Raw genomic sequence first — 25,653 nt, forward strand, 5'->3', positions numbered from 1 at the left:
AGACAACTAGCCACACCCACCTGGCCAAACAGCTATCTGTGGCTACTGGCTGGCATGTTGAACACCACTGATCTACTCCATCAATATGGCATATTTTGAGAGCACTAGGTTCACTCAATACAAAGCTGCCTTATATCACATCGGTGCAAAAAAAAATCAAACTTACTGTCATTTCTTGTTCAAAGCGTCGGAACATCTGTTCTCGTTGTTGTAGGAGTTTATTACTGAGCTGCTGTTGAGCTCTCTGCTCCTCTTTCTGAAGAAGTCTTAGCTCACGCAGCTCTTGCCGTCTGATAATGTGAAGGAGTGTTGGTGGGGCAAAAGAAAAGAAGAAGTGAATAAAAGATAAAATTGTTTTTTAACCAACAATTTAGGCTCAAAAATACCACTTGTAAAATAGCAATGTGAGATTAGACTAGGATTTTTGTATCACTACTTCAAAATAAATGGATTTTCCTTCTGCTAACATAAATATCTAAATTGAATCCCAATACATGAAAGCAATCCCCAGACCACTTTTAATCAATTAATGATTCCTCCTGAGTTATTAAGAAAGAGGGAATACCAAATATCTCCAAAATAATTTAAAGATGCATACTCACCGAAGAAATCTTAATTCTTCACTTTTTGAATCATTTTCTGTAACTATTTTTGACGTTGTCACACTCACTTCTACTCCATCAACAACAAATTTGCGGGTTTTCTTTAATGTTTTCTTGTGTCTCCTAGTTTCCTAAATAAAAATGTTGTTCTGTGTTCAACTAAGTTATAATACTGTTTTACATCTGATAAATTAAATCACCGAGTTTCTAAATTGAGAGCAGCTCCATATGATACAAGAGTAAACTGTCCTCGAGTTATAAGAGCTTGAAAAGTCCTCTTACCAATACCAAGAAGTTAAACTTTTCTTAGCCAGCAAAGAGCGAACTTAAGCCATTATTATTTTCCATATATAATTGATCTAGACCCGGGCAGTGAACCTTTTTCAGGTTGGGGGCCATTGACGAACAGACAGTGAATTGGAGGCCACACTGTAAGAAGCCAAAAATAGACAGACAGGGAAAACACACGCCCTGCCCCACTGATGTGTTCCTAACTACAGGCTATGGGGATTAGGTGGGAGGGAGGGTGTAGAATTGGGCTGGGTGTGGGAGATCTGGGTTGGAGTACATGAGTGGGCTGGGGGTGGAGGATCTGGGCAAAAGAGCATGCAGTAGCAGACTAGGAGTGTGGGTGTAGGTGAGAGGAAGGGTACAGGAGGATGTGGGGTGAGCAGTCTGGGAGGGTCAGTGTGAAAGTGAGGGGTCTGGAGCAGGCTGTAGATGGGCAATACGGCAGGGAGGGGGATGCAGGAAAAGGTTGTGAGGTCTGGCTGGGAGGGGTCAGGAGCAGGGTGCGGGTAAGGAGTGTGCAAGGAAGAGGGTGAGATGGGAGTCTGGACAGAGGAGGGTGCAAGAACTGTCTGGAGGCATGGCATATGGGTAACAGGGATGCAATTTACCTGGGCAGCACCTCCCAATGCAAATGGTTCTGTGTCTCCTCCCACCTGCTCCCGGACACCCACCCTCCGCTGCTCTGATTGGCTGGAATTCTGGCCATTCAGAGCAGCGGTATGAAGCCTCCAGGCAGGCTGCTGCATCTCCCCCTGACATTCCCCTGGCTGGGAGAACAGCAGCAAGGGGCAGAAGTGTCCAGAGCTGCTTCCTGCCCTGCAAATCCCTGACAGAGCCCATGGTCTGGATCCAGACTTCAGCTACCTGTTCTGGCCTGAGAGACTCAGGACTCCATACCCTCCTCCACCCTGCTGTGGCTGGAGGCTATGGTGGGAGCCCCGAGCTTCAGGGTCTGGATCCAGACAAAGCCACCATCTGGATCTGGTCCATGGGTTCCCCACTCCTGACCCAGACCAGTGGTTTCCAAACTATTTAAGCACTTTTTAAAGTGAAGTGCAATTCAGATTCTACCTCAAACTCAAATATCCTCTTCCCTGTGTCTTCTCCGAGGCTTGGGACTGCTCACTCCATCCCTCCTTCCTTCCCCATTCTCACTCACTTTCACCAGGCCGAGGCAGAGGTTTGGGGTGCAGGCTCTGGTCCTGGGCCAAGGGGTTTGGAGTGTGATACGGGCAATGGGCTCAGCTTGGGGTAGGAGATCAGAGCCTGCAGGAGAGTTCAGGGGTGGTGGGTAGGAATTTAGGATTTGGGCTCCAGCTGGGCACTGCTTACCTCAGGCAGTTCCCAGGTGGTGGCACAGTGAGTCTAAGGCAGGTTCACTGCCACTCTGGGTCTGCACCATTCCTGAAAACATGTTGTGCAGCAGCTGCTGGGGGGCAGGGACAGGTAGCTCCATATACTGCCCCCAACTGCAGGCACGACCTCCATACCTCCCAGTTATTCCTGGCATACTATTCCTGGCCAATGGGAGCTGCAGGAGCCATGCCTGCAGGCAAGGGTAACATGTGGAGACCCCTTCCCCTGCCTCTCCTTCCCCAAGGGCAACAGCGATGTGTCACTTGCTTCTAGGCGTGGCACGGGGGGAGTTAGCTGAGCCACCAGACTTTTAGTGGCCAATCTGCCAATTTGGTTGCAGGAGTCTCCAGGAGATTGAGCCCAATTCCAGGAGTCTCCTGGCCACTATTCCACACTGGAACTTTGTTATATATACCAATTTCCAGGCGATGTGAACCCCCTACTAGAAACCAAAAGATCTACATATATGTCTTTTAAAAATTACCACAGGGATAATTCCACGCATGCCAGTATTTTACTTTGAAAACAGCTTTAATTACACTGATAGTTGGCTATTTGCAAACTCCTAGCAAAGTGGTATCTATAAATATACAGATTCAGTATGACTATGCTAGTTTCTGACTGGTTGATTTGTTCACAGCATTATCATCTCCCCAGAGTCCTAGCACATAAGATTTTACACAAAACACTATTTATAATTGTCTACACTTACTTGTAAAGATATTGATCCAGTCTCCTTGTTTTTACTAAGGAAGCTAGAGATGGACAAGTTCAAATCAATGCTGTTATTATCAGCTGCGGAACCAGTGCCTGAATCTGTATCATTTTCTTTTAGAGCCTCAGTTTCATGCTGCTGTAATGTTTCGGCACTGGCTTGATTACCAGTTTTATTTTTTTCTTCATTTCCTTCAGTGCTAACCCTGATCCTGGGTATTGGAGTGAGTTCAGAATCATTAGGTTGCTCATCTGCAGGATCTTGAAGCTTATTTTTACATGGTGCATCACATGGAACTTGTGAATGTTCTGCATTTATCTGAATGTTATTCTTCTGGGTATCCTCAGGTTCATTTGTGTCTGAATGTTGATCAAGATCAACCACTTTATCCACACTTTCATTCTGAATTCCCTCAGAGCTATTTGTCCCATGAACATTCTCAGTCTTTCCATGCATGTTCTTCTGGTCTGTAACACTCCCTTCTCCTGAATTCTTGACATCAGTTTCCCCTCTGCTGCTCATTTTATGAACATCTTCATTTTCACTTTCTATTAATTTCTGATCTATATCAGCCACTTTATCTCCACGTTTAATCTGAGTTTCTTCCGAGCTGCTTTTCTCATGAATATTCTCAGTTCCACTTTGCATTAGCTTCTGGACTTCTCTATGTATTTTATCTCCATTACTGATCTGATTTTCACTAGTGCTGCCTGACTCTTCAGCATCATCAGCAATATTTTTTATTGGTTCCTGCTCTGTTTCAATCATTTTTTCTTCACCTTTAGCCAGGGTTTCATTAGTGGTACCTGTCACCTCCTGTTTCTGAACTTCAGATTTACCATCATCTTTTTGCTCTGTAATTTTTTCTATACTCATTTCTTCATCGTTATTCTCCTGGAGATCTGTTCTGCTTTCTTTCTCCTCTTTCTCGCCAGTCTCCTCAGATATCACTGCTGTAGCATGAGCACTGGCATCTTCAATTTCAGGTGCTGTTTTCGGTTTATTCTCATCTGTCTGTTCATTTTCTATGGCAATTCTTTCCTCTGTTTCCAGATTGTGTTTATCATTTGTTTCTAATATTGTCACTGTATCAACTTCTTTTCTTTCTGTTTGTGACCCAGTGTCTTGATTTACCTCTTCTGCTTTCTGAGCAATCTTTTCAACTTCTGATCTTTTTTCTTGCTCATCTTCCTCTTTTACTACAGACCCATTCTGAACCTTTACTTCATCTTCAGAGTTTGTATCAGAAACACTGTCAATAATTTCCAAATCTTTAATTGTCTTGGGTTCACTAGCAGTTGTTTTATCATCTGGAAATATACTTATATTCTCCTCAGCAGCATTATTCTCAGTTTTTTCAGAAACAGATTCCAAAATAGAAGCATTCTGTGAAAGTTTATCTTCTTCAGAGCTGGCAATACTAAGGTCAGAGGAGGCACGCTTGTTTGCAGGTAACTGCTAAAAAATTTAGAAAAGAAAAAAAATACTTTTTTCTAATTAGAAAACAATTACATAAAAATAGAAAGATGCATATGAACAGACAAATACACAGCCACGAAAAATAAATTCCATAATCTCACACTTTTTAAGCAGACCTAACCACAGAACTATTACATCTGTAGAAAAGGCTTTCCCAGTTTGCAATTTCACAGGAGACCCTATCTCAGTCCCTGAGTGATGCTGCGTATCTTTTGCCTCAGCACCCACTTACCTTATAAAGTCCTCATGAGCCCTTCCTCAACCACTTTCACCCCACATGGTTCTTCTGGACACAGAGGTGACATTCTCTGCTGCACCTCAAGAAATCAATAGCCCTGAAAGGGTGAATGAGGCAGCTAAGGTAGCCTTAAGACATCTTTCTGCCCTCTTAACCCTGGGCTACTACAAAGTTTGGACAGGACCTCAGCATAAGCAAACACTCCTGGGGGTCCTGTCTAAGTTACAGCAGCCTGCCCAGACTACTCTATGGATTACAGCATTGCCCACAATCTGAGTATCGCCCCAAGATGCCCCCATTTAACAATCCTCTCTCCCAGTCTACCAGCAAGCTCTCTTTGCCAGGACTTGTGAGAGGGTAGGCAGAAAGCCACCTCATGGCTGTTTTTTACAGTGTCTTTGCCAAGAAAATCCTTTCACAACCAGGTGTGGGACTTTTAGAGCCCTTATACCTGGCATAATAAGGCTGAAGTGGGTATGAGGATCTCATCCCGTTGGTCTGAACAAACTAGCAGCAACACAGCTGATTAGGTTTTCTGATCTGTAGACAACTCTGCCCCACTCACATGTGAAAAAACAAAACAAAACTATTTCTTTTCAACAATGCAAGAAACTGCTTCCAGAAGATTATTTCCATTCCAAATTTTAACTTGCAAATATTAAAGAAACTTGCACCATTTTCTTTGTTTTTAAAACATATGACTACAATAATATTTACCCAGCATTGCTCAGGTCTTTAACTCAATTAACTTTTGTTTTTTGGAAAATAAAATAAAAAAATGTTCATGCTTCATTTAAATCGTTGTTCTGGAATGTGATGTGGGACGAGAGGCTGCTTCGGGGTGAGATGTCTACCCCAACCCTCTCTCACTGCAACAGCTTGGAGCCAGGTGAGAAGTACCACTCAATGGCTGCTGCACCACCAGCAGGCACAGCCAGAGAAAGGGGGTGAATGTCCCCCAGCTGGAGGTAGATCCAGGTTCCTCTGTCCTCTGTGCTCCCCAGCCAGACTGGGGAATGTGGCAAGCTATGCACTTTCTGGTGCTCACTCTCTGATGAAGGAGAGCAGCCAGCAATGTTCCCATATGAACCAGGGTGGGGTAAGCGTCAGTCTCTCCCTGTCCTAGGGCACCTGGGGCATGGGAGGTTTGGAACTGTGGTAGACCCAGGGTGGTGGTTTACCCCCCAGCCATCCCATTTCACCTGTCTAGTGATTATCTCTTTTCTGTATGGTTTTATGAGAAGCAATTGCATTCCAGGAGCTTGCCACTTTTTCTGGCACAACCAAACCCTTACCTTGCTTTAAATTATGGTAAGAGGAAGCTGTATATTGAATTTGGTGATCTTATCCCTTACCATTTCGGAGAAGTTCTTGAATAGACAGGCAAACACACTTACAAACTCTCTCAAATATATACCTGGTATTATATCTACATAAAAATGGCAAAAGTGTATTTTTATCCTTGTCTCACTCAAAACTGACTGAACAATTTTTACTGAAACTTCAAAAATTCACCTTCAGGTAGAGACCAAACATGAAAAATCTCAGTTAAAATGACAACTTTTCAGCAGATCTGAATGGATGGTAACAAGGAGCTGGAATCAAAAAAAAATTAAGCTGTGTCTACACTACAGAAACTCTGCCATGAAGCCTCTGAGGAGTCCATGCCAGTCCCAAGCCCGGATAAAGGAGGAGGGTTGGTCAGATGAGTGATGATGTGCTGACCATGAAACAACAATATGAATGAAACTGATGCCAGCATGACTAAATGATAAAAGATGCCGGCTTGCACATCACTCGGATAAACAAGGTCCATGACATCAGTTGAATGATCAGGACTGGGTTGATAAGTTGGCTTCTGAAAGAAAATTACAGCTAACTCATATACTGTCAATTGGCACATGGAACATCTGAACACTATGAGTGACTGGAAAATTAAAGCTGCTTCGGAAGGAGACAGAGAGATACCGAAGCGATATACTTGGACTGTTGGAGATACGCTGGATGGCATAAGGAGAGATGTAAGGTTGCTAAGTCATTTGGTCAGGGAACAAAACGAAGCATGAGGCAGGAGTCAGATTCCTTCTTTCTAAAAGCGCTAGAGGAGCACTGTTAGAATACAAACCAGTAAGTGAAAGAATGATGGTAGCAAGATTCGAAGCAAAACCATTCAACATCTCAAACATTCAGGTTTCTGCACCCACATCGGACACTAGGGAGGAGATCAAGCTATTCTATAAAGACTTGACAAAGATGCTGGAGGAGAAACTGAAGGGAGATGTGTGGATCATTGGAGGAGATTGGAACGTGAAGGTCGGAGCAGACAGACAACGAACATTGTGAGAGAGTCATGGGAAGGTTTGGATACGGAGAAAGAAAACAAACGAGGTAAGAAACTACTAGAGTTTGCTACGGAGCAGGAGATGCTGATCTGCAACATGAGATTCCAGCAAAAGGACAGTAGGAAGTGGACATAGTGATCAAATGATGGGAAGTCCAAGAACATGATAGATATGATTTTGAAAAGACAAAAATGGGTAACTTAAGTACAGCAGTGCCAAACTTTCCAAGGAGTGGATACAGACTCAGACCACAGTCTAGTGATCAAAATTATCAAGATAAAATTCAAGAGAAAGTTAACATACAGTTTAAGAAAAGAAGAGATGGGGCGAGGCTAGGTGAGGAAGAAATAGGGAATGCATACAGAGCAGTGCTCGAAGAGAAGATTAGGAATGCGGCCACAGAGAAAGACCTACATAAGAGAGCTGGAGGGGTAGCCACAGTGATAGAAGTGGAATTGAGCAGACTGTTCCGGAAGAAGATCAATAAGAAGTGGATTATGCAGGAGACCTTGAAGTTAGTCTAAGAGAAGAGAGTGCTGAAGATCAGAAGGAAGGGATGTTTCCAAGAGGGTGGAATAGCAATATAGGGTGAAATGCAATGAGGTAAGGGAAGTAGTCACAAAGGATAAGGTGAAATGGATAGAGGAGCAGTGTGAAGATATAGAGAGGTATTATGGTGAATGTGAGACCAGGGAGATATATAAAATGAGTGGAATATTAACAGGAAGTGGCAGCTGAAGCAGATGGCGATCAAAGATGAGAATGAAGAGGTGCTCATGAACAAGGAGACTGTGCAGTGATGAATTAGATACTGCACTGATCTACAGAAAGCACAGCTGGACCCAAGCGTCTCAGAGAGACTGATGGAAGAACTGAAAGAGATCTCTCCACTGAACACAGAGTGAGACTGATATTTTGAAGGAGGAAGTAGAAAGAGCAGTGAAATGACTAAACAACAAGAGCCCTAGAAATAATAAGATCACGGGAGAGGTGATTAAACATGGTGGATAAAGTATAATTCAGGAAATACACCAACTATGTAATATAGCATGGAGAGAAGGGAGGGCACCTAAGTAATGGACAAGATCTGTGCTAGGGACAATACACAAGAAAGTAAGTGGAAGGGAGTTCAAGAGCTACAGAACAATTGTCCTAATGAGTCATTTAGGCAAAGTGTTGATGATGATGATATTGACAGAGAGACTATGATTGCAGATAGAAGAACATCTAACAGATGAATAAGTGGGGTTCAGGAAAGACAGAAATTCCATACAGCTGATATCAGCACTAACATTGATAGTGAACAAAGCTTGATGGAAGAACAAGAACTTCTACACTTGCTCTGTTGATTTTCAGAAGGCATTTGACAGTATAGATCAGAAAGTGACTTAGGTGGTATTGGAGTTCTACAGAGTGGATAACAAACCGATACAGTTGTTGAAGGATAACAGTGACAATGCAGAGGCAGCGGTGAGAATGTGCATAGAGTTGGGAAGTTGGTTTAGAACGAGAGAGATACAAGACATGGAGATCTGATATCAATGGGTATCTTCATCATGCACTTAGAGAGAGCAATGGACAAGATCAAGAAAGAGGTAGAAGCGGTATCTGTGCACAGGGTAAGAATTAACAACTTGAGGTTCGCAGACAATAAGGTTATCAGTGAGGAAGATGAGGAGAAGCTAGGAAAAACAGTGCAAGTGCTAAACAATGAAGGGAAGCAGTACGGACTGATTATGAACATCAATAAAACAATGGGGTATTTGGAGATAAGGAAATAGGAAGGAAGATCGATGTAGATGGGACAGAACAAAAGAATGTGGAGAAGTTCACGTATCTGGGGAGCAACATAACATATGATCTAGACCATAAGAAGGAAATAGCAATTAGACCAACAAGAACAAGTCTGAAGGTGATTATAACAGAGAGATAGCTGTGCTAGTCTATATACACTATCAAAACAAAAAAGTACAACAGACCCACTTCTTCAGATCATATATGCCATCAGGTGCCAACAATGCCCAGATGCTTTGTCTATTGGACAGACTTCAAACTCTTTTAGACTAAGAATTAATGGGCATAAAACACACATAAAAACACTCCTGATTCACAAACCTGTCAGCCAGCACTTCGAAGGAGTGGGCCATTCTGTTAATGACCTGAAAGTCTGCGTTTTACTGAAGAGGAATTTTCACAACAGCTTGGAGAGAGAAGCTGCTGAGCTCTTTTATATTCAAATTTGACACATTAACACGTGGTTTGAACCAGGATGGGAACTTTCTAGCTCATTATAGGGGCTCTTTGCATACTTGGCTTTATCTAATTCTTAACTTCCGCCTCCCACCCTTCTGCCCCTCTGCTCTCTGATTTGCTCACCTTGATAATATTTTTCTGATTTGTCAACCTTGATTATGATTTTTTGGTTCTCTGTGTCTTAAATGTTGAGTCTGTTCTGGTATGGCTATGATCTGAAGAAGTGGGTCTGTCCCACAAAAGCTCATCACCTAATAAATTACTTTGTTAGTCTTTAAAGTGCTACTGGACTGCTTTTTTGTTTAGAAGGTATGGATAAGATCTGGAAAAGCAAAGCAATTAGCTTGGGAACAAAGCTGGCTGTCTTGAAAATGTGTGTGTTCAGCAGCATATTCTACAGACGTGAGACATGGGTGATAACGAAAGATCTGAAGAGAAGAATACTGGCGTTTGAGAGGAGTTGTTATAGAAAGATCCTGAGAATAGGATGGATGAAGAAGGTCACTAATGAAGAATTATGTAGGAAAATACAGCTGAAAGAGAACCTACTGCAGAAGATTATAACACAGAAGTTGCAGCTATTCGGGCATATTTGCAGAGTGAACGACGAACGAAAAATCAAGAACCTGGTATTTGGCATAATGGACGGTTTGAATAGGAGAGGCAGACCACGCAGAGAATGGGTAGATGATATAGTAGATTGGTGCAGAGCTAGTCTCCAGAAACTAAGGCACTCTGCACTGGACAGGGAAAGATGGAAGGAAATAGTGTGAGAGGCAGACACTAATGGATGCTGAGCCCATGGCTGTTGATGATGATGATAATGATACACTACAGAGTTCTATCGACAGATGTCACTGTTAATAGATATTTCTCGACAGGACCTCTGTTGACAGAATATGTCCACACCTAATACAGGCTCCCCCTTCCAATGACCTCTGTCAACAGAGAGCAGCCAAACTGCCAAGCCATCTGTCGACATAACAGCCAACAGGAAGCTCTGCAAACAGGGCAGCACGGTGAACAGAAGCCCTTCCTGTCGACAGAGCCCCCCCCCCCCCCCCGAGCATCTACACTATTTTTTGCCGACAGAATCTGTCCACAGAGAGACACAATGCGTTGTACAGTCAAGACAGAACTCTGCCAGGAAAACTGCTGTGTTCTGTCGACAGAATGCAATTTGTATTGTAGACGCTACCTAGTTTTGTCGACAGAAAGCCTCTTCTGACAGAATTCTGTAGTGTAGACCCAGCTTTATTGTTGTTGATAGACTGTGAATGAATATAATATTTCTAAAAAGACAGACACAGACCCATTCTGAACCATTATATTAATAAATTAATGAACTATCACCTCAAGCCATAATTATTCCCTTTCACTCTTTGGAATGATAATGGTACATCTTTGTCTTTATTGTTAGAACCCCATAATCTGGGAATGAAACTGCTAGAATTTGCCTTTAAGAGATTACAGTATATAATTTTAAATGATATTTAAATTTTGTCTAACTATTGTATTGGCCTGATCATGCTCTTCCTACTGAAGCAAAATGGAATCAGAGTTTTGTGTAAGAATGACTGCATGTAGTAAAACATTTTGCTAATATGTATCAAAAATAATTTTAAATGTGAAATTTTAGAGAGCCTCCATATATGGGAAGTCAAATGTATTTTTAAATCGCGTTCATACAACCCATGTATATACATCTATTTTATCTTCAATACATCATCATATTATCATGTTAGAGTCCCTGCGGTTTCAGTCCCTTAAAGGGAAAATGAATTTGACTGACAGAAGTATCCTTATAAATCTAAAGAATTTTTTTAATTGCTCATAAACTAAATATACTGGAGAGTTTGTCTGTGACAGTTTTTTTTTTTTTTTGAACAGTTGAGTAATAAATGCACAGGAAACTTTGTTTACAACATAAATGTTGTATCTTCACTTAGACAGTACTTATAACACTTAATGGTTACGTCTACACTAGCCAAAAACTTCGAAATGGACATGCAAATGGCCATTTCGAAGTTTACCAATGAAGTGCTGAAATACATATTCAGCGCCTCATTACCACATGGGCGGCCACGGCACTTCAAAATTGATGCGGCTCGCCGCCGCATGGCTTGTCCAGACGGGGCTCCTTTTTGAAAGGACCCCAGATACTTCCAAGTCCCCTTATTCCCATCTGCTCATGGGAATAAGGGGACTTTGAAGTAGCTGGGGTCCTTTCATAAAGGAGCCCCGTGGCAGCGAGCTGTGTCAATTTTGAAGTGCTGCGGCTGCCCGCATGCTAATGAGGTGCTGAATATGTATTTTAGCGCTTCATTAGTAAACTTTGAAATGGCCATTTGCATGGCCATTTTGAAGTTTTTGGCTAGTGTAGACATGGCCAATATGTGGAGATATGCATCTCACAGAACTGGAAGGGACCTCAGAAGGTCATTTGAGTCCAGTCCCCTGCTCTCTTGGCAGGACCAAGCACCAACCTTTATTTTTTTTTTTTTGCCCCAGATCCCTGAATGGCTCTCTCAGGGAGTGAACTCACAACCCTGGGTTTTGCGACCAATGCTCAAACTACTGAGCTATCCCTGCCCCCAGATATGCTGTTCAATAAACATTCATATATTTACATATTTACCTGAATTAATATATTTGTCTATTATTTTAAAAAAACAAAGTCTTTGTTTAAAGAGCCTTCTCACCTTACATATCCACAAATACATACATACCTAACCAGACATGCACACAATATTAGTTATTATTCTGTCCTGAAAAAAAGCTCGAGATCATCTGGCTTTTACATATTTTGATTGCTGAAGGCACAATACACTTGGGAAAAAAAATTCTTAACATTCATTTAAATGTTGCAAAAATAATCAGTGTGCCAGAAAATAAGTTTTTCATACACAACATGTAATTAAAACAAACACCTAAATATATCTACAAATATATATTTAAACTAACCAGAGAATTTTCTGTTTCCTCCTCTTCATCTTCATCTTTGCCATCTTCAACTTCTTCAGTTACTTCAGCCTTTGCCTCTGCAATCAACTCTCTGACTGGTTTATTAGAAGTAACAGTAACAAATGGATGCTTGTTTAAAAAAAACAAAACAAAGGCTTTTAAAATACCAGTAAACAGTCATTCAATTTTTTTAACAATAATAGAAGAAAAGCAGCAATTTTTAGTGTTATATCTTGGTCTCCTGTAAATCCAAAGAGCACATGGATCAAAATTTAACTATAATATCTAACCAAGGCCCTTTTCATTATTTTTAATTAGAAGTTTTAAATCTAAAATATCACTATGTAATATTTATGTGGTGATTCATTGGATAAGCTGCTAAAAATATACGTAACTCATCAAATAATATTTTAAAAAGCTATACTGACCTTAACAACCGAAAGAACAAAAGTAGAAAGATTTTTTAAAAGGTTGCTCTTTTATAAAATGGCCTTCATTTTTTCAATTCCACTTTTGTATGTCTACCTAATATATTTTTTATTTGCCATCTAGTATTATTTAATATAGAAAACAGAGCTGGTTTTGGACCAAAGATTTATGCCATAATCGCTTTCTTCTTGTATGTTTTCCTTTAGAAAAAAACTAACTAACTAACTAACTAACTGTCTTCATAGCCTGTCTGCATAAACTACTCGCTGGTTGACTGTACTTCTTAAAGCCTTTCAGCATATGTCAAATGTATTTTGAATACAAGTAAACATGAACTGACGTTAAACAGAATCAAATTTATTGAGTCAGATCTACTCCAGTTCGCTCTTCTGCAGTGATGGCATTACAGCAGATGAATAAGCACATAAAGCTTTTAAAACATCTGTCAGCAATAAGCTGCTCATATAAACACAAATACTTTATACTAGGGGAAGCACTGAATTAATATAGATATGTGCACAAGAGAATTATTTTCAAATATAAATTTATAAACAGTCACACCAGTTGTAAGCTGGTATCTCTCAACTGACTTATACCAGCTAAAGATTTGCCTCCTGTTAAATACAGACTAATTGTATAAGCGATATTTAAGTCTGAATTATTCAGAACTTCACAGTATCAATGGCTTTCTTCTAAACAGATGGGTTATCAAATTTAATACAGCAGAACCCTGAGATAGGCACAATTTGAGTGCACGTATCTTGAGTTAATGTGACTCTGAGTGGTGGGGAGCTGGCGCCTAGCCCACCATTCAGGGGAGCCAGGAAACTAACCAGTGCAGCAGTGCTGCTCAGTTTCGCGGCTCCTGTGAGTGGCAGGCAGCTGTGAGCCAGGTACCAGTACCCTGTCACTGACAGGAGCTACTGCACTGGTCAGTTTCCTGGCTCCTCTAAGTGGCCGCAGCGGAGAACCAGACTCTCAGCTGCCGCCCCTGACAGGAGTGCGGAAACTGGAGACAGAGCACTGGAGACAGTGCTGAGAGAGTCAGTTTCCTGGCTCCCAAATTAGGCAAAATTTGATTTTCATGGAGCTTGTGTTCTTGCACAATCCCATGTAAGTCAGGGGTCTACTGTACAAGTTTTCTAACCCATTACGGCAGCTAACTTTTCCAACCTGCAGAAGCTGAGCAGTACTCCATCTGGCATCTACATTCTTTTCCAAACATTTCCTGAGAAAATCTTTAAAATCTGAAGACCTGCAGAAGAAAATAAAGAAGTGATTGCCACTTTAGCTTTCCTCCTACACAAACTGGATAGTGACACATTCTTTTCAATTTCCAATTTATAAGTACATTACAATTGCTCACCACACACTTCAAAAGAAAGCAGGAGAGAAGAGAGACTGGAAAAACCTAGAATCCAAACAATTTGTCCATAACCGGTTACAACCACTGATGTAATTTTGACGAAATCAATTAAACAATGGAAATGCAAACTAGACAGGCCTACTTTAAGGTGAGTGCATAACTTGTTAAAAATATTCCCAGAAAGTAATCATCAATACTTTACAGTTATGCTGGAAGATATAACAAGTGGGGTTCCACAGCAATCAGTTTTGACACCAGTTCTGTGATCTATGATTTGGATAACAACATAGAGAGTACACTTATAAAGTTTATGGCTGATACCAAACTGGGAGTAGTTGCAAGTGTTCTGGAGGACTGAATTACAATTCATAAGGATCTGGACAAACTGGAGGAATGGTCTGGAAATAAACAGGATGAATTTCAATACGGACTAATGCAAAGTACTCCACTTAGGAACACTCAATTTCACACATACAAAATGGGAAATGACGGTCTAGGAAGGGTCAACATGGACCACAAGCTAAATATGAGTCAACAGTGTGATACTGTTGCAAAAGAAAGCAAACATTCTTGAATGTATTAGCAGAAGTGTTGTAAGGAAGATATGAGAAGTAGTTCTACCACTCTACTCTTTGCACTGATTAGGTCTGAAATGGAGTACTGTGTCCAATTCTGGGTGCTGCATTTCGAGAAATATGTAGACAAATTGGAGAATGTTCAGAAAAGAGCAACAAAAATGATAAAAGGTCTAGAAAACATGACATTAGAGGGAAGACTGAAAAAAGTGGATTTGTTTAGTCTGGACAAGAGGGGATGTGATAAAAGCTTGCAAGTATCTGATTGTTACAAGGAAGAGAGAGAAAAATTACTCTCCTTAACCTCTGAGAATAGGATAAGAGGCAATGGGCTTCCTTACTGTCAGGGTGATCAAGCACTGGAAAAAATTGCTTAGGGAGACTGTGGAATCTCCATCAATGGAGATTTTAAAGAGGAGGTCAAGTAGACCAACACCTGACAGGCATCGTCTACTGCTTGGTCCCGCCATGAGGGCAGGGGACTAGAGCTGATGATCTCTCAAGGTTTCCAGTTCTAGTGTTCTATAATTCTATGACAACCGGGAAGAATGTAACCCAATAGCTGTGTCTACACGTGCATGCTACTTCGAAGTAGCGGCACTAACTTCGAAATAGCGCCCGTCGTGGCTACATGCGTCGGGCGCTATTTCGAAGTTAACTTCGACGTTAGGCGGCGAGACGTCGAAGTCGCTAACCTCATGAGGGGATCGGAATAGCGCCCTACTTCGACGTTCAACGTCGAAGTAGGGACCGTGTAGACGATCCGCGTCCCGCAATGTCGAAATTGTGGGGTCCTCCATGGCAGCCATCAGCTGGGGGGTTGAGAGACGCTGTCTCTCCAGCCCGTGCGGGGCTCTATGGTCACCGTGTGCAGCAGCCCTTAGCCCAGGGCTTCTGGCTGCTGCTGCTGCAGCGGGGGATTCATGCTGCATGCACAGGGTCTGCAACTCGTTGTCGGCTCTGTGGATCTTGTGGTGTTTAGTGCAAGTGTGTCTGGGAGGGGCCCTTTAAGGGAGCAGCTGGCTGTTGAGTCTGCCATGTGACCCTGTCTGCAGCTGTGCCTGGCACCCTTATTTCGATGTGTGCTACTGTGGCGTGTAGACGTTCCCTCGCTGCGCCTATTTCGATGTGGTGCTGCGCAACGTCGATGTTGAACATCGACGTTGCCAGCCCTGGAGGACGTGTAGACGTTATTCATCGAAATAGCCTATTTCGATGTCGCCACATCAAAATAGGCTACTTCGATGTAGGCTTCACGTGTAGACGTAGCCAATGACTTTTACAATTGAAAACCCCATGAGGTGTTTGTTGCACTCTGATTTTCTCATAGCCACTCCAATAAATGCTTAGAACTGAAAGTAGCACATTTTGCCTTATGAAGTAGAACCTTAACCTTTCTGTTCTTTTTCAGTCTCTGTGCTTCAATTTTCACGAAGTTACATTTTAAAGAAAAGTTTTATTTTCTGGCTCTTGATTTTAAATGCATCTTATCTGGAAATTCACTAGTCATTTTATGCATGTAAGTTGGTACACAGAGCTCACTAGGACTAAACCAATTACTTGAAGTTGAATGTGCTAATACTGCGGCAGACACTAGGCCAACCTTCTAAACTATTGACAAAAAAAGTTAGCGTTAAAAAGACTAACCATCTTGAAGGCTGTGCCAATGTAGGTGGGTCAGATTTTGCTATTTTCAGCAGCACTCGCATAGGATTTAACTCATGATGAGGTGGCTCTATTTGAGCCATTTCTATTAAAGTGATGCCCAGTGACCACACGTCAGCCTTATAATCATAAGGCCTGTCTTTAGAGGTCTCACACATTACCACTTCAGGAGCCATCCTGCAAAAGACAATGATGTACACAATTAGAGAATGAAGCATCAATGTCAGTCAAAACCATTATAAACAATCAATGCAAAATAAATGTCACACTTTTACATATTTTGCATTATCCTTTCGCAAGGCTATGTAATCAACTGTGATATTAAAATATTAGATCGTGCTTAAAATTAACAAAACTGCACACTTACCAATAAGGTGTACCAATAAAAGAATCTCTTCTCTGTATTGTCCTTGTGTTTTTAGCAGATACGCCAAAATCCGCTTGAAGCAAACATAAATATTACTAATTTAAAGTCAGATTTTTTTTTTAATATTCCACAACTAACATATAAAATTTTGAGATATATTTCAGATCTAAAAGTATATATATGAAAATTAAAACTCCAAAGTTCAAAATATCTAAAAGTGTTGGTATTACTAATCAGTAACAGTTTCAAGTTCACTAACTGGTCTAAAAAAGGTACATAATCCAATGATTTCCCCGGCTAAAAATAAAGCACTTCAAAGACTAATGCCAAGATTAGGATAGGAAGGACAGAAATAATGGCAGGTGGGAGAAATTATGTTGTCAGAAGAAAAGGAATGAAGTAATTTCTATTAGAAAATTATTTATTTGCCTCTGTAATTAACATATTAAGCTTCACCATTCACATCTAACAACTCCCCAATGGATTTTGATTTTTAACATTATTCAGACATCTTCAACTAGGATTTACTTTCATTTTCGTGTTTCCTCTGCACAAAGTTTTTGGAAAAGGATAACAATAAAGGCATATAGGCACATTTTTTATTGCAAAATATGATTTAGAAATAATGTATTTCCTATCATAAATTTAATTAAATACCATATCAAGCATGAGACTTCTCATTTACAAAACAAGTATATTTATTCTGAAGAGAGTTTTTTGTGTCATACTATAGTGGATATTCCAGCTCTTCTTAATTAAAGTGTACTGATTGGACCAAATGCTTACGTCCTGCACTCTTAAATTCATATAAAAAGACATGATATAATCAACATACTTGCTAAGTCTAATTTTATTCTTTACAGAAAAGTATAGGATTAAGGCATCCGTCTATTCCAATATAAAAATATTAAAGGACTGAATATGCTATAAATTACACACTAAAACTTGGTTGTTTCCCACAGAATTATTGTGTCACATAGGAAATTCAAGATCACTAGAAGCAAAAAAGCCAATAGTACAAGCAATAAGATTCCATGTTCATTCATACAGACTTTGTATACTTTCCAAAGGTAATGCAAATTTAATCCTCCTGACGCAGATAGCAGAAGCTGCAACTGCCTCAGCCCACCCTACTCTTTTTCAGCCTGAGCAGTGGAGTGGCATTTGTGTGTACAGAATGAAAAGAGTCAACCAGTGGCCCAGGGCAACTCTGGGGGCAGAAGCAGGAGCTGAGGGAGAGGCCTGACCCAGAACACTGGTGGAGCTGGGCTCCCTTACTCTAAATATTGGCGTTGCATGGGCTCTATGGGCCCATATAAGTCAACATCTATGATGAAGGGGCCTTCACGACTCAGATTTCTCTATGAAATGGGGTCTCAGCTATGTCTATACCACTAAAACCCAACTCCATATCCACAGTGGGAAAATGTAGAGACCACATGGGACAAGGGCAACGGGCAAAGATGTATGTCATTCTACCTCGACCAGTGAAAATTTCTTAGAAAAGCTAATGCAAGCTCAGGCATTTGTTGTATTAGTTTTTTTTTTTATTACACAATATTATTTATTTGTACTAATAAAGTGCCTAGGGCCCCACTGTGTTAGGGACTGCATTTACACAAAGCAAGTTACTTATCCCAAGGATCTTACAATTTAAAATATTAGATAAGAGACAACACGCAGATATAGTCAGAGCAGTATAAGGAAAACAGCGGAAGGCCACAGTCAAGATTGGATTCCCATGGTGCCGGCTGCTGTGTATATGCACACAATAAAAACCCAAGAGCTGCCATACAGGGTCAGACCAAAGGTCCATCTAGCTCAGTATCCTGGCTTCTGACAGTGGCCAATGCCAGATGCTGCAGAGTAAGTGGACAGAACAGGTAACCACCGAGTGATCTCTCCCCTGCCACCCATTACCAGCTTCTGACAGACAGAGACTAGGGACACAATTCCTACTCATCCTCACTAATAAATATAGATGGACCTATCCTCCATGAGTTTAACTAGTTATTTTTGAACCCTGTTAAAGTCCTGTTTTTCACAACACCCTCTGGCAAGGAGTTCCACAGTTTGACTGTACGCTGCATGAAGAAATACTTCCTTTTTTAATTTTAAACCTGAGACGATGAGAGGAGACAGCCCCTGCTTTGAAGCTTACCAGTGTTTCATCTCCACTGACGTTAAAGAGAAGGGAGTGTAAGAAAACGAGAAGACCAACAACAGTAATCATATAATACTTCTTCTGTATCTAGAATATTACTGGGAGACACTTAAAAATCAACTATAGACTCTACTTTCGCACATTTTAAATATTGCTTTCTATGCCCAAACTCAGAAGAAGAGCTGAGGTTGCTACGATAAATCCATTATAGAATTATTGTTTATATTTTAATAAGAAAACAAAACTTGTATTTATATATATCATAACCTGACTTTCAAACAAATCAGTAACAATATTGGCACAATGCCTGCTCCTGCTCCCTTTGCAGTCTAAGGGAGATTTGCCAAACATAAACAACACAAGCTTTACTTATTTTTCAGAACATAAATCACTCATGTCTGTTGGGCTATAATTCTTCCGTAATGTATATCTAAGTACACAAATACTCAACAGTGCCAAACAATTTAAATAAAAAAGTTTGTAAGATCAAGTGATTTTAAAAAAACCACAATACAAAACAAAATAAAAAAACAACCTTATATATTTTCCTGCAAAAGGCTTACCTAGTTTAATGTCTCCATCTAATGTAAAAAGAATATTGCCAGCTTTTAGATCTCTGTGAATGATCTTATTTTCATGCAAGTAGTTCAGTGCCTCCAAAGTCTGCTTGCAAACTACTTTGATCTGTGGCTCTGTTAATGGCCTCTCAAGCTCTGGAAAAGAAATGCACAAATATAAAAAAAATCCCCTATTTTGCATTGTTATTTTTACATAAATTTCCAGGATGGATTATTAGAAATCATAGTAAAAACTGTCAATTTGACCACTGAGTTTCGAGAGTAAGCACCTGGGGAGAAATTCTGGCCCAGCTGAAGTCAATGACAAAATTCCCACTAATTCCAATGGAGACTGGATTTCACACTTGGGATCTGGAAACATCTAATTTATGATCTATGTATAAAGTTAGTTTGAATTCTCAGTTTAATATACAGAAATTTCATTAAAATTACTTGCAGGTCAATGAAATATAAACTATTAGCTAAAACATAATTAGAGTAATATGGAAAAGAGAACCAGATTCTGTAAAAACTTAATGACACAAATAATATACCTACGTGATTAAAGCTGCTCACATGCATAAGTTAATGTATTATTTAAATAATTAATTTAAAATACTTTAGCTTTTTGAGAAGTCTAATGATACTTTAAAAATAACAGAATTACTCTTCATAAAGCTGAGGGGGTTATGTATCTACCTTAGGCTCATACAATAAATATTTTGAAATAAATCACATTGGCTATGTCTACACCACAGAGTTTTAAAGACATAACTCGGAGCATCTACACATAAAATGCGTTTGGTCGACAGAAACCGTTGACAGAAAAGCTCTGTAGATGCTCTGGGGGGCCCTTTTGTTGACAGAGCAGATAAAAAGATCAATCCACTTTCATGTGTAGACACGATCTGTCAACAGAAGTTTTGTCAGAACACCTCTTCTGACAGTAACTTCTGCAGACAGACGCTTCTAGGGTAAACATAGCCATTGAGTATTGTTCAATATAGTTCTGGATAAACTAAAAAATATCTCCATTTCAAAATAGTATATAATTTTAAAAGTAAAATCTTACCAAATATTTAACTATACTTATTTTAACCTCTTATAAAGATTATTATGTGAAACAAAAACTTGTATTTACCCAACATTACTGCATCTACTGCTCCGCCTGCACAAAATTCAATGAGGATCTGTGTATAAATAACACCACAGGTATTAAACATAAAGCTCATTTACTGAAGTGTGAACAACAAGAAGTCCCGCGGCACCTTATAGACTAACATTTGCAGCATAAGCTTTCATGGGCAAAGTCCTGCTTCATCAGATGCATTGGGGTGGGGGGGAGAGTTCAGAGGGGTATTTAAATAGTGGAGTCCCAGTAAAAGGGAGGGCCAGAGCTGACAAGGTCTATTCAGTCTGGGTGGAATTGGCCCTTTATCGGTAGTATGTATCAAAAGAGGAAAAAAAATAAATCAGATAAGTCAGGGGGATGTGGCCCATTGTCAGAATCTAGTGTGGAGGTGTTAACACCCACAGCAGAGAAGCTCCTTTTGTAAGGGGCCAGCCACTCCCAGTCTCTGTTTAATCCTTGCTTGATGGAGTCAAATTTGCAGATAAATTGCAGCTCAGAGATTTCTCTCTCCATTTGATTTTTGAAATTTCTTTGTTTTAGGACTGCTACTTTTAAATCTGTTATTGAGTGTCCAGGGAGATTGATGTGTTCTCCCACAGGTTTTTGTACATTACCACTCCTGACATCTGATTTATGTCCATTTATTCTTTTATGTAGAGACTGTCCAGTTTGGCCAACGTAAATTGCAGTGGGGCATTGCTGGCACATGATGGCATATATTATATTGGTAGATGTGCAGGTAAAGGAGCCCCTGATGGTATGGTTGATGTGAAGTCCTGTGATGATACCACTGGTGTAGACATATGAGCAGGGTTGGCAGCGAGGTTTATTGCAGGGATTGGCTCCAGGTTTAGAGTTACTGTGTTGTGATCTATAGTTGCTGGTGAGAATTTGTTTAAGGTTGGCAGGCTGTCTGTAGGCGAGGACATGCCTGCCTCCCAAGGTCTGAACTGTGTTATCTAGAGATGAGAGACCACAGGACTTGGCATTAGGAAGCTAGAGTTCTATTTCCTCTTTTATCCCCAGCTTGCTGTGTGACCTTTATAAATCACTTGATTTACCTTGACAGAACAGCGATATTAGCTAACTAAATGTGGCACTGCAAGGCCTAAGTAAATTGTGTGCAAAATGCTTGAAGATCCTCAGACAAAATGTGTTAATCCAGGTATATAAATTCTACAATAGGGCAGTGTGATGTAGTGGGGGGTGTATGTGTGTGTGACAGACCAAGCAGCTAACAGGATGACCCCCTGCTGTCTGTAACCTAAGGTGGCAGGTAACACCTGTGTCCCTGAAGAAAGAACAGGGAGGAGCCCACCTCGGTTTCAATCAGAGGCAGAAGGTGGGTGGTGGGGGAGTTGGAAGGGATAATCACAATTAGAGAGATCCATGAGGAACTTCAACTTTTCCATTAAGTTACTGAATCCCTGAAAGTCAAGAATGGCCCTGAGACCCCTTGACCATCTTGGCTTTCAGAATTAGTAAATATCAGGAATGGAATCCTTTGTGCTTTAGCCCGAGGAACTTCCTGCACTGCCCCCACTGCAAGAAGTATCTGCACCTTCTAAATAAGAACTTGTTCAAGAGAGGGGTCTCTGAAAAGGGATGGGGACTAGAGGTGGGAGGGAGAGGAGGAACACAATTGAAAGAACTATGCCACTTCTACTGTGTGAAAAACCCAGCAGTCTCCCCAAGCACATAGTAGAAGTGGGACAGACAATTCACAAAACAAGGGGAAGGATCCAGTGTTGTGGTGCATGCAACACCCTTGGGTGCACCTTTTAGAAGGATGACTTTGAACTTGACGATGGCTTGGTCAGGCCCAGGCTCTGTCCAGGAAAGCTTAGGTCAGCCATTTCTACCCCTCTTCTTACAGAAGTTCTGCCTTGACCAAGGAGGATAGCAGTAGGGATGTAAAATCCCGTTTAATTAGTTAAGGTTAACAGATTAAATGGGGAAACTATAGCCCAGTCTTACATCTTTCTGCTTTTATTTCAAACTACCCACCTTTTTGCCCCTTCACTCAACTAACGAAACCCACCAACCACTCACTTTGATATTCATCTCTCCTATGGCCACCCAGCATGTTCAACTTTCTCCCTATCCTACCCTTTGTTCATTAATTTCTTCCATGAAACTTTCCCATGCAAATTCACAACCATAAAACTGATCACATCCATTTTTTTAAAGCTGTGATTAAAATTAAATTTATTTATATGTCCTTGGCTTTTCTGTATAATTTGTGTGTGTGTGTTTAAACATAAACTTCTAAGGGCAAAGACATCTTCCTTGCACAGTCCCAAGTATGTTCTCTCTTAATAAATAATCATACAAATATAATAGCAGCAAAGGCCCCTGAGAGGTAAACAAGGCCAGCCTCCAAGCTAAGGCAGGACCAAATGAACCCCGGTCCTCTCTGATAGGTGTTTGTGCCACCTGCCCTTAAAAGCCTCCAACGATGAGGATTCCACAACCTCTCTTGCAGAAGTCTATTACAGTCTAATAATGATATCTTAGAACCAACATGAGATAATCTTGTTACACATGACTTTTATAATTCCATACACATTTCACTGCAAAGTAATTAGAAGTCTATCTAAGTGCACGCATTCAATTTGTGAAATCTATGCAACATACAATGAAAATATCTTTATCTTCAGAAAATTGAGGGCTCAGATCTCTGAGATGCTAAGCACCTTCTGCAAGGTACTGAGTGTCCTCAACTCCCACTAAAATCAGTGGAAATTGAGATAACTGAGACCAGTTATGGGGTGCTCATCAAGTCCTATTTTTATTTTATTTTTAATTATTTGTTTGCCATTCTCGAATCTTCTTGTCCATTTCTGAACTGTGCTGGTGGACTTAAAACTCAAATCCAGCAGTTACAAACAAGAAATGTCTAAATCCTCTACATACATGGAAACAGGTTCACAAGTTCAGAATCAAATCAAAGTGAACCAGAACTGCTGTTACCCTCGGATCTGAACATATGACTCAGTATATCTTAATTTCATCAGACTGACTTGCTAATAGATGCTTTGATGGAGAAACCATGCCATTTGCAAGTGAATTGCAAAATTGTGTGGATAGTTATCCTAATAATTAATAAACACAGAAAAGTTTGAAGGAATAAAATATCTTATTAAATTGGGGAGAAAAGTTAAAATTCAATATTTTAACATAAATAGGAGAACGATATGTAAAAGTAAACACATACCCAAAGATTGTTTTCATAGTAGAAAGCATCTAGAAGCTTGACAATATTTGGATGGTCGCAGGATGCCAAAATATCAATTTCAACCATGTAATCTTCTAATTCTTCCTCAGATTTAGTATCAATCACCTTTGCTGCGGCAAGAACTTTGGTTTCTTTGTTCTGAGCCTGTAAAAGAAAGTCACTGAACCATTAATATAGGAACATCTAATTTTTGAAGACGTTCAAAATATGTATGTGAATTATCTAACTTCAAGATTCTGTCAATAGTACTAGCATGTTGTATTCCGTCTTCAATGTGTTTTACAAACATTTACTAATCAAACCTCAATATACCACACAGACAAAATATATACATGTTTACATTCTGGAAAAACAGAGGCAGAGGGAGGTTTGATAATTTTTTAAGTGAAATAGAAAATCCATGGAAGACAACAAGAATGTAGGAAGGCCTTACTGAATCGTCATGTCTTCTCTCAAGGAAGTTACTGCTGGTGTTTCATATAAAAGGGAGGGTATTTGCATCTGAAATGAAGGGAGTGGTAAGATGGCTTTAACTAACATTTGTGTCATTCTCACTGGACCCTATGACTGAACTTGTGAGCTGCTTAATAACTATTCTCTGCTGTACTGGCATAAGAACATAAGAACATAAGAATGGCCATACTGGGTCAGACCAAAGGTCCATCCAGCCCAGCATCCCATCTGCCGACGGTGGCCAATGCCAGGTGCCCCAGAGAAGGAGAACAGAAGACAATGATCAAGTGATTTATCTCCTGCCATCCATCTCCTGCCCTTGTTATGAAGGCCAGGGCACCATATTTTATCCCTGGCTAATAGCCATTTATGGACCTAACCTGCAAAAATTTATCAAGCTCTCTTTTAAACCCTAATAGAGTCCTGGCCTTCACAGCCTCCTCGGGCAAGGAGTTCCACAGGTTGACTGTGCGCTGTGTGAAGAAAAATTTCCTTTTATTAGTTTTGAACCTACTACCCATCAATTTCATTTGGTGTCCCCTAGTTCTTGTATTATGGGAAAAGGTAAATAATTTTTCTATATTCACTTTCTCCACACCATTCATGATTTTATATACCTCTATCATATCGCCCCTCAATCGCCTTTTTTCCAAACTGAAAAGTCCCAGTCTCTCTAGCCTCTCCCCATATGGGACCCTTTCCAAGCCCCTAATCATCTTAGTCGCCCTTTTCTGAACCTTTTCTAATGCCAATATATCTTTTTTGAGGTGAGGAGACCACATCTGCACGCAGTACTCGAGATGTGGGCGTACCATAGTTTTATATAGGGGAAGTATGATCTCTTTTGTCTTATTATCGATCCCTTTTTTAATAATTCCTAACATCCTATTTGCCTTACTAACTGCCGCTGCACACTGCATGGATGTCTTCAGAGAACTATCCACTATAACTCCAAGATCCCTTTCCTGATCTGTCGTAGCTAAATTTGACCCCATCATGTAGTACGTGTAATTTGGGTTATTTTTTCCAACATGCATTACCTTACACTTACCCACATTAAATTTCATTTGCCATTTTGCTGCCCAATCACTCAGTTTGCTGAGATCTTTTTGTAGTTCTTCACAATCCCTTTTGCTTTTGACTGTCCTGAACAACTTGGTGTCATCTGCAAACTTTGCCACCTCACTGCTTACCTCATTTTCTAGATCATTGATGAACAAGTTGAACAGGATCGGTCCCAGGACTGACCCCTGGGGAACACCACTAGTTACCCTCCTCCATTGTGAAAATTTACCATTTATTCCCACCCTTTGTTTTCTGTCTTTTAACCAATTCCCGATCCATGAAAGGACCTTTCCTCCTATCCCATGACCACCTAATTTACATAAAAGCCTTTGGTGTGGGACCGTGTCAAAGGCTTTCTGGAAATCTAGGTATATTATGTCCACTGGGTGCCCCTTGTCCGCA

At 40.4% G+C, this 25,653-nt stretch overlaps 1 protein-coding gene across 2 annotated transcripts in view; it reads right to left on the reverse strand.

Annotated features, from left to right (window-relative positions):
- Window positions 1-25,653, reverse strand: part of SLK (STE20 like kinase) — a 77,069-nt gene that overhangs the window by 23,380 nt on the left and 28,036 nt on the right. For both annotated transcript variants that reach the window (XM_074999216.1, XM_074999217.1), the window contains exons 2-11: window positions 23,713-23,877; window positions 20,505-20,553; window positions 19,370-19,519; window positions 16,643-16,715; window positions 16,258-16,452; window positions 13,843-13,924; window positions 12,241-12,369; window positions 2,962-4,422; window positions 603-733; window positions 167-290 (exon numbers count right to left, since the gene is read on the reverse strand). In XM_074999216.1, coding sequence (XP_074855317.1) covers window positions 167-290; window positions 603-733; window positions 2,962-4,422; window positions 12,241-12,369; window positions 13,843-13,924; window positions 16,258-16,452; window positions 16,643-16,715; window positions 19,370-19,519; window positions 20,505-20,553; window positions 23,713-23,877 — 2,559 coding nt within the window. The remainder of the gene's footprint in view (window positions 1-166; window positions 291-602; window positions 734-2,961; window positions 4,423-12,240; window positions 12,370-13,842; window positions 13,925-16,257; window positions 16,453-16,642; window positions 16,716-19,369; window positions 19,520-20,504; window positions 20,554-23,712; window positions 23,878-25,653) is intronic.

The sequence above is a fragment of the Carettochelys insculpta genome, chromosome 7, assembly GCF_033958435.1.
Source record: "Carettochelys insculpta isolate YL-2023 chromosome 7, ASM3395843v1, whole genome shotgun sequence".
Taxonomy (NCBI): Eukaryota; Metazoa; Chordata; order Testudines; family Carettochelyidae; genus Carettochelys; species Carettochelys insculpta.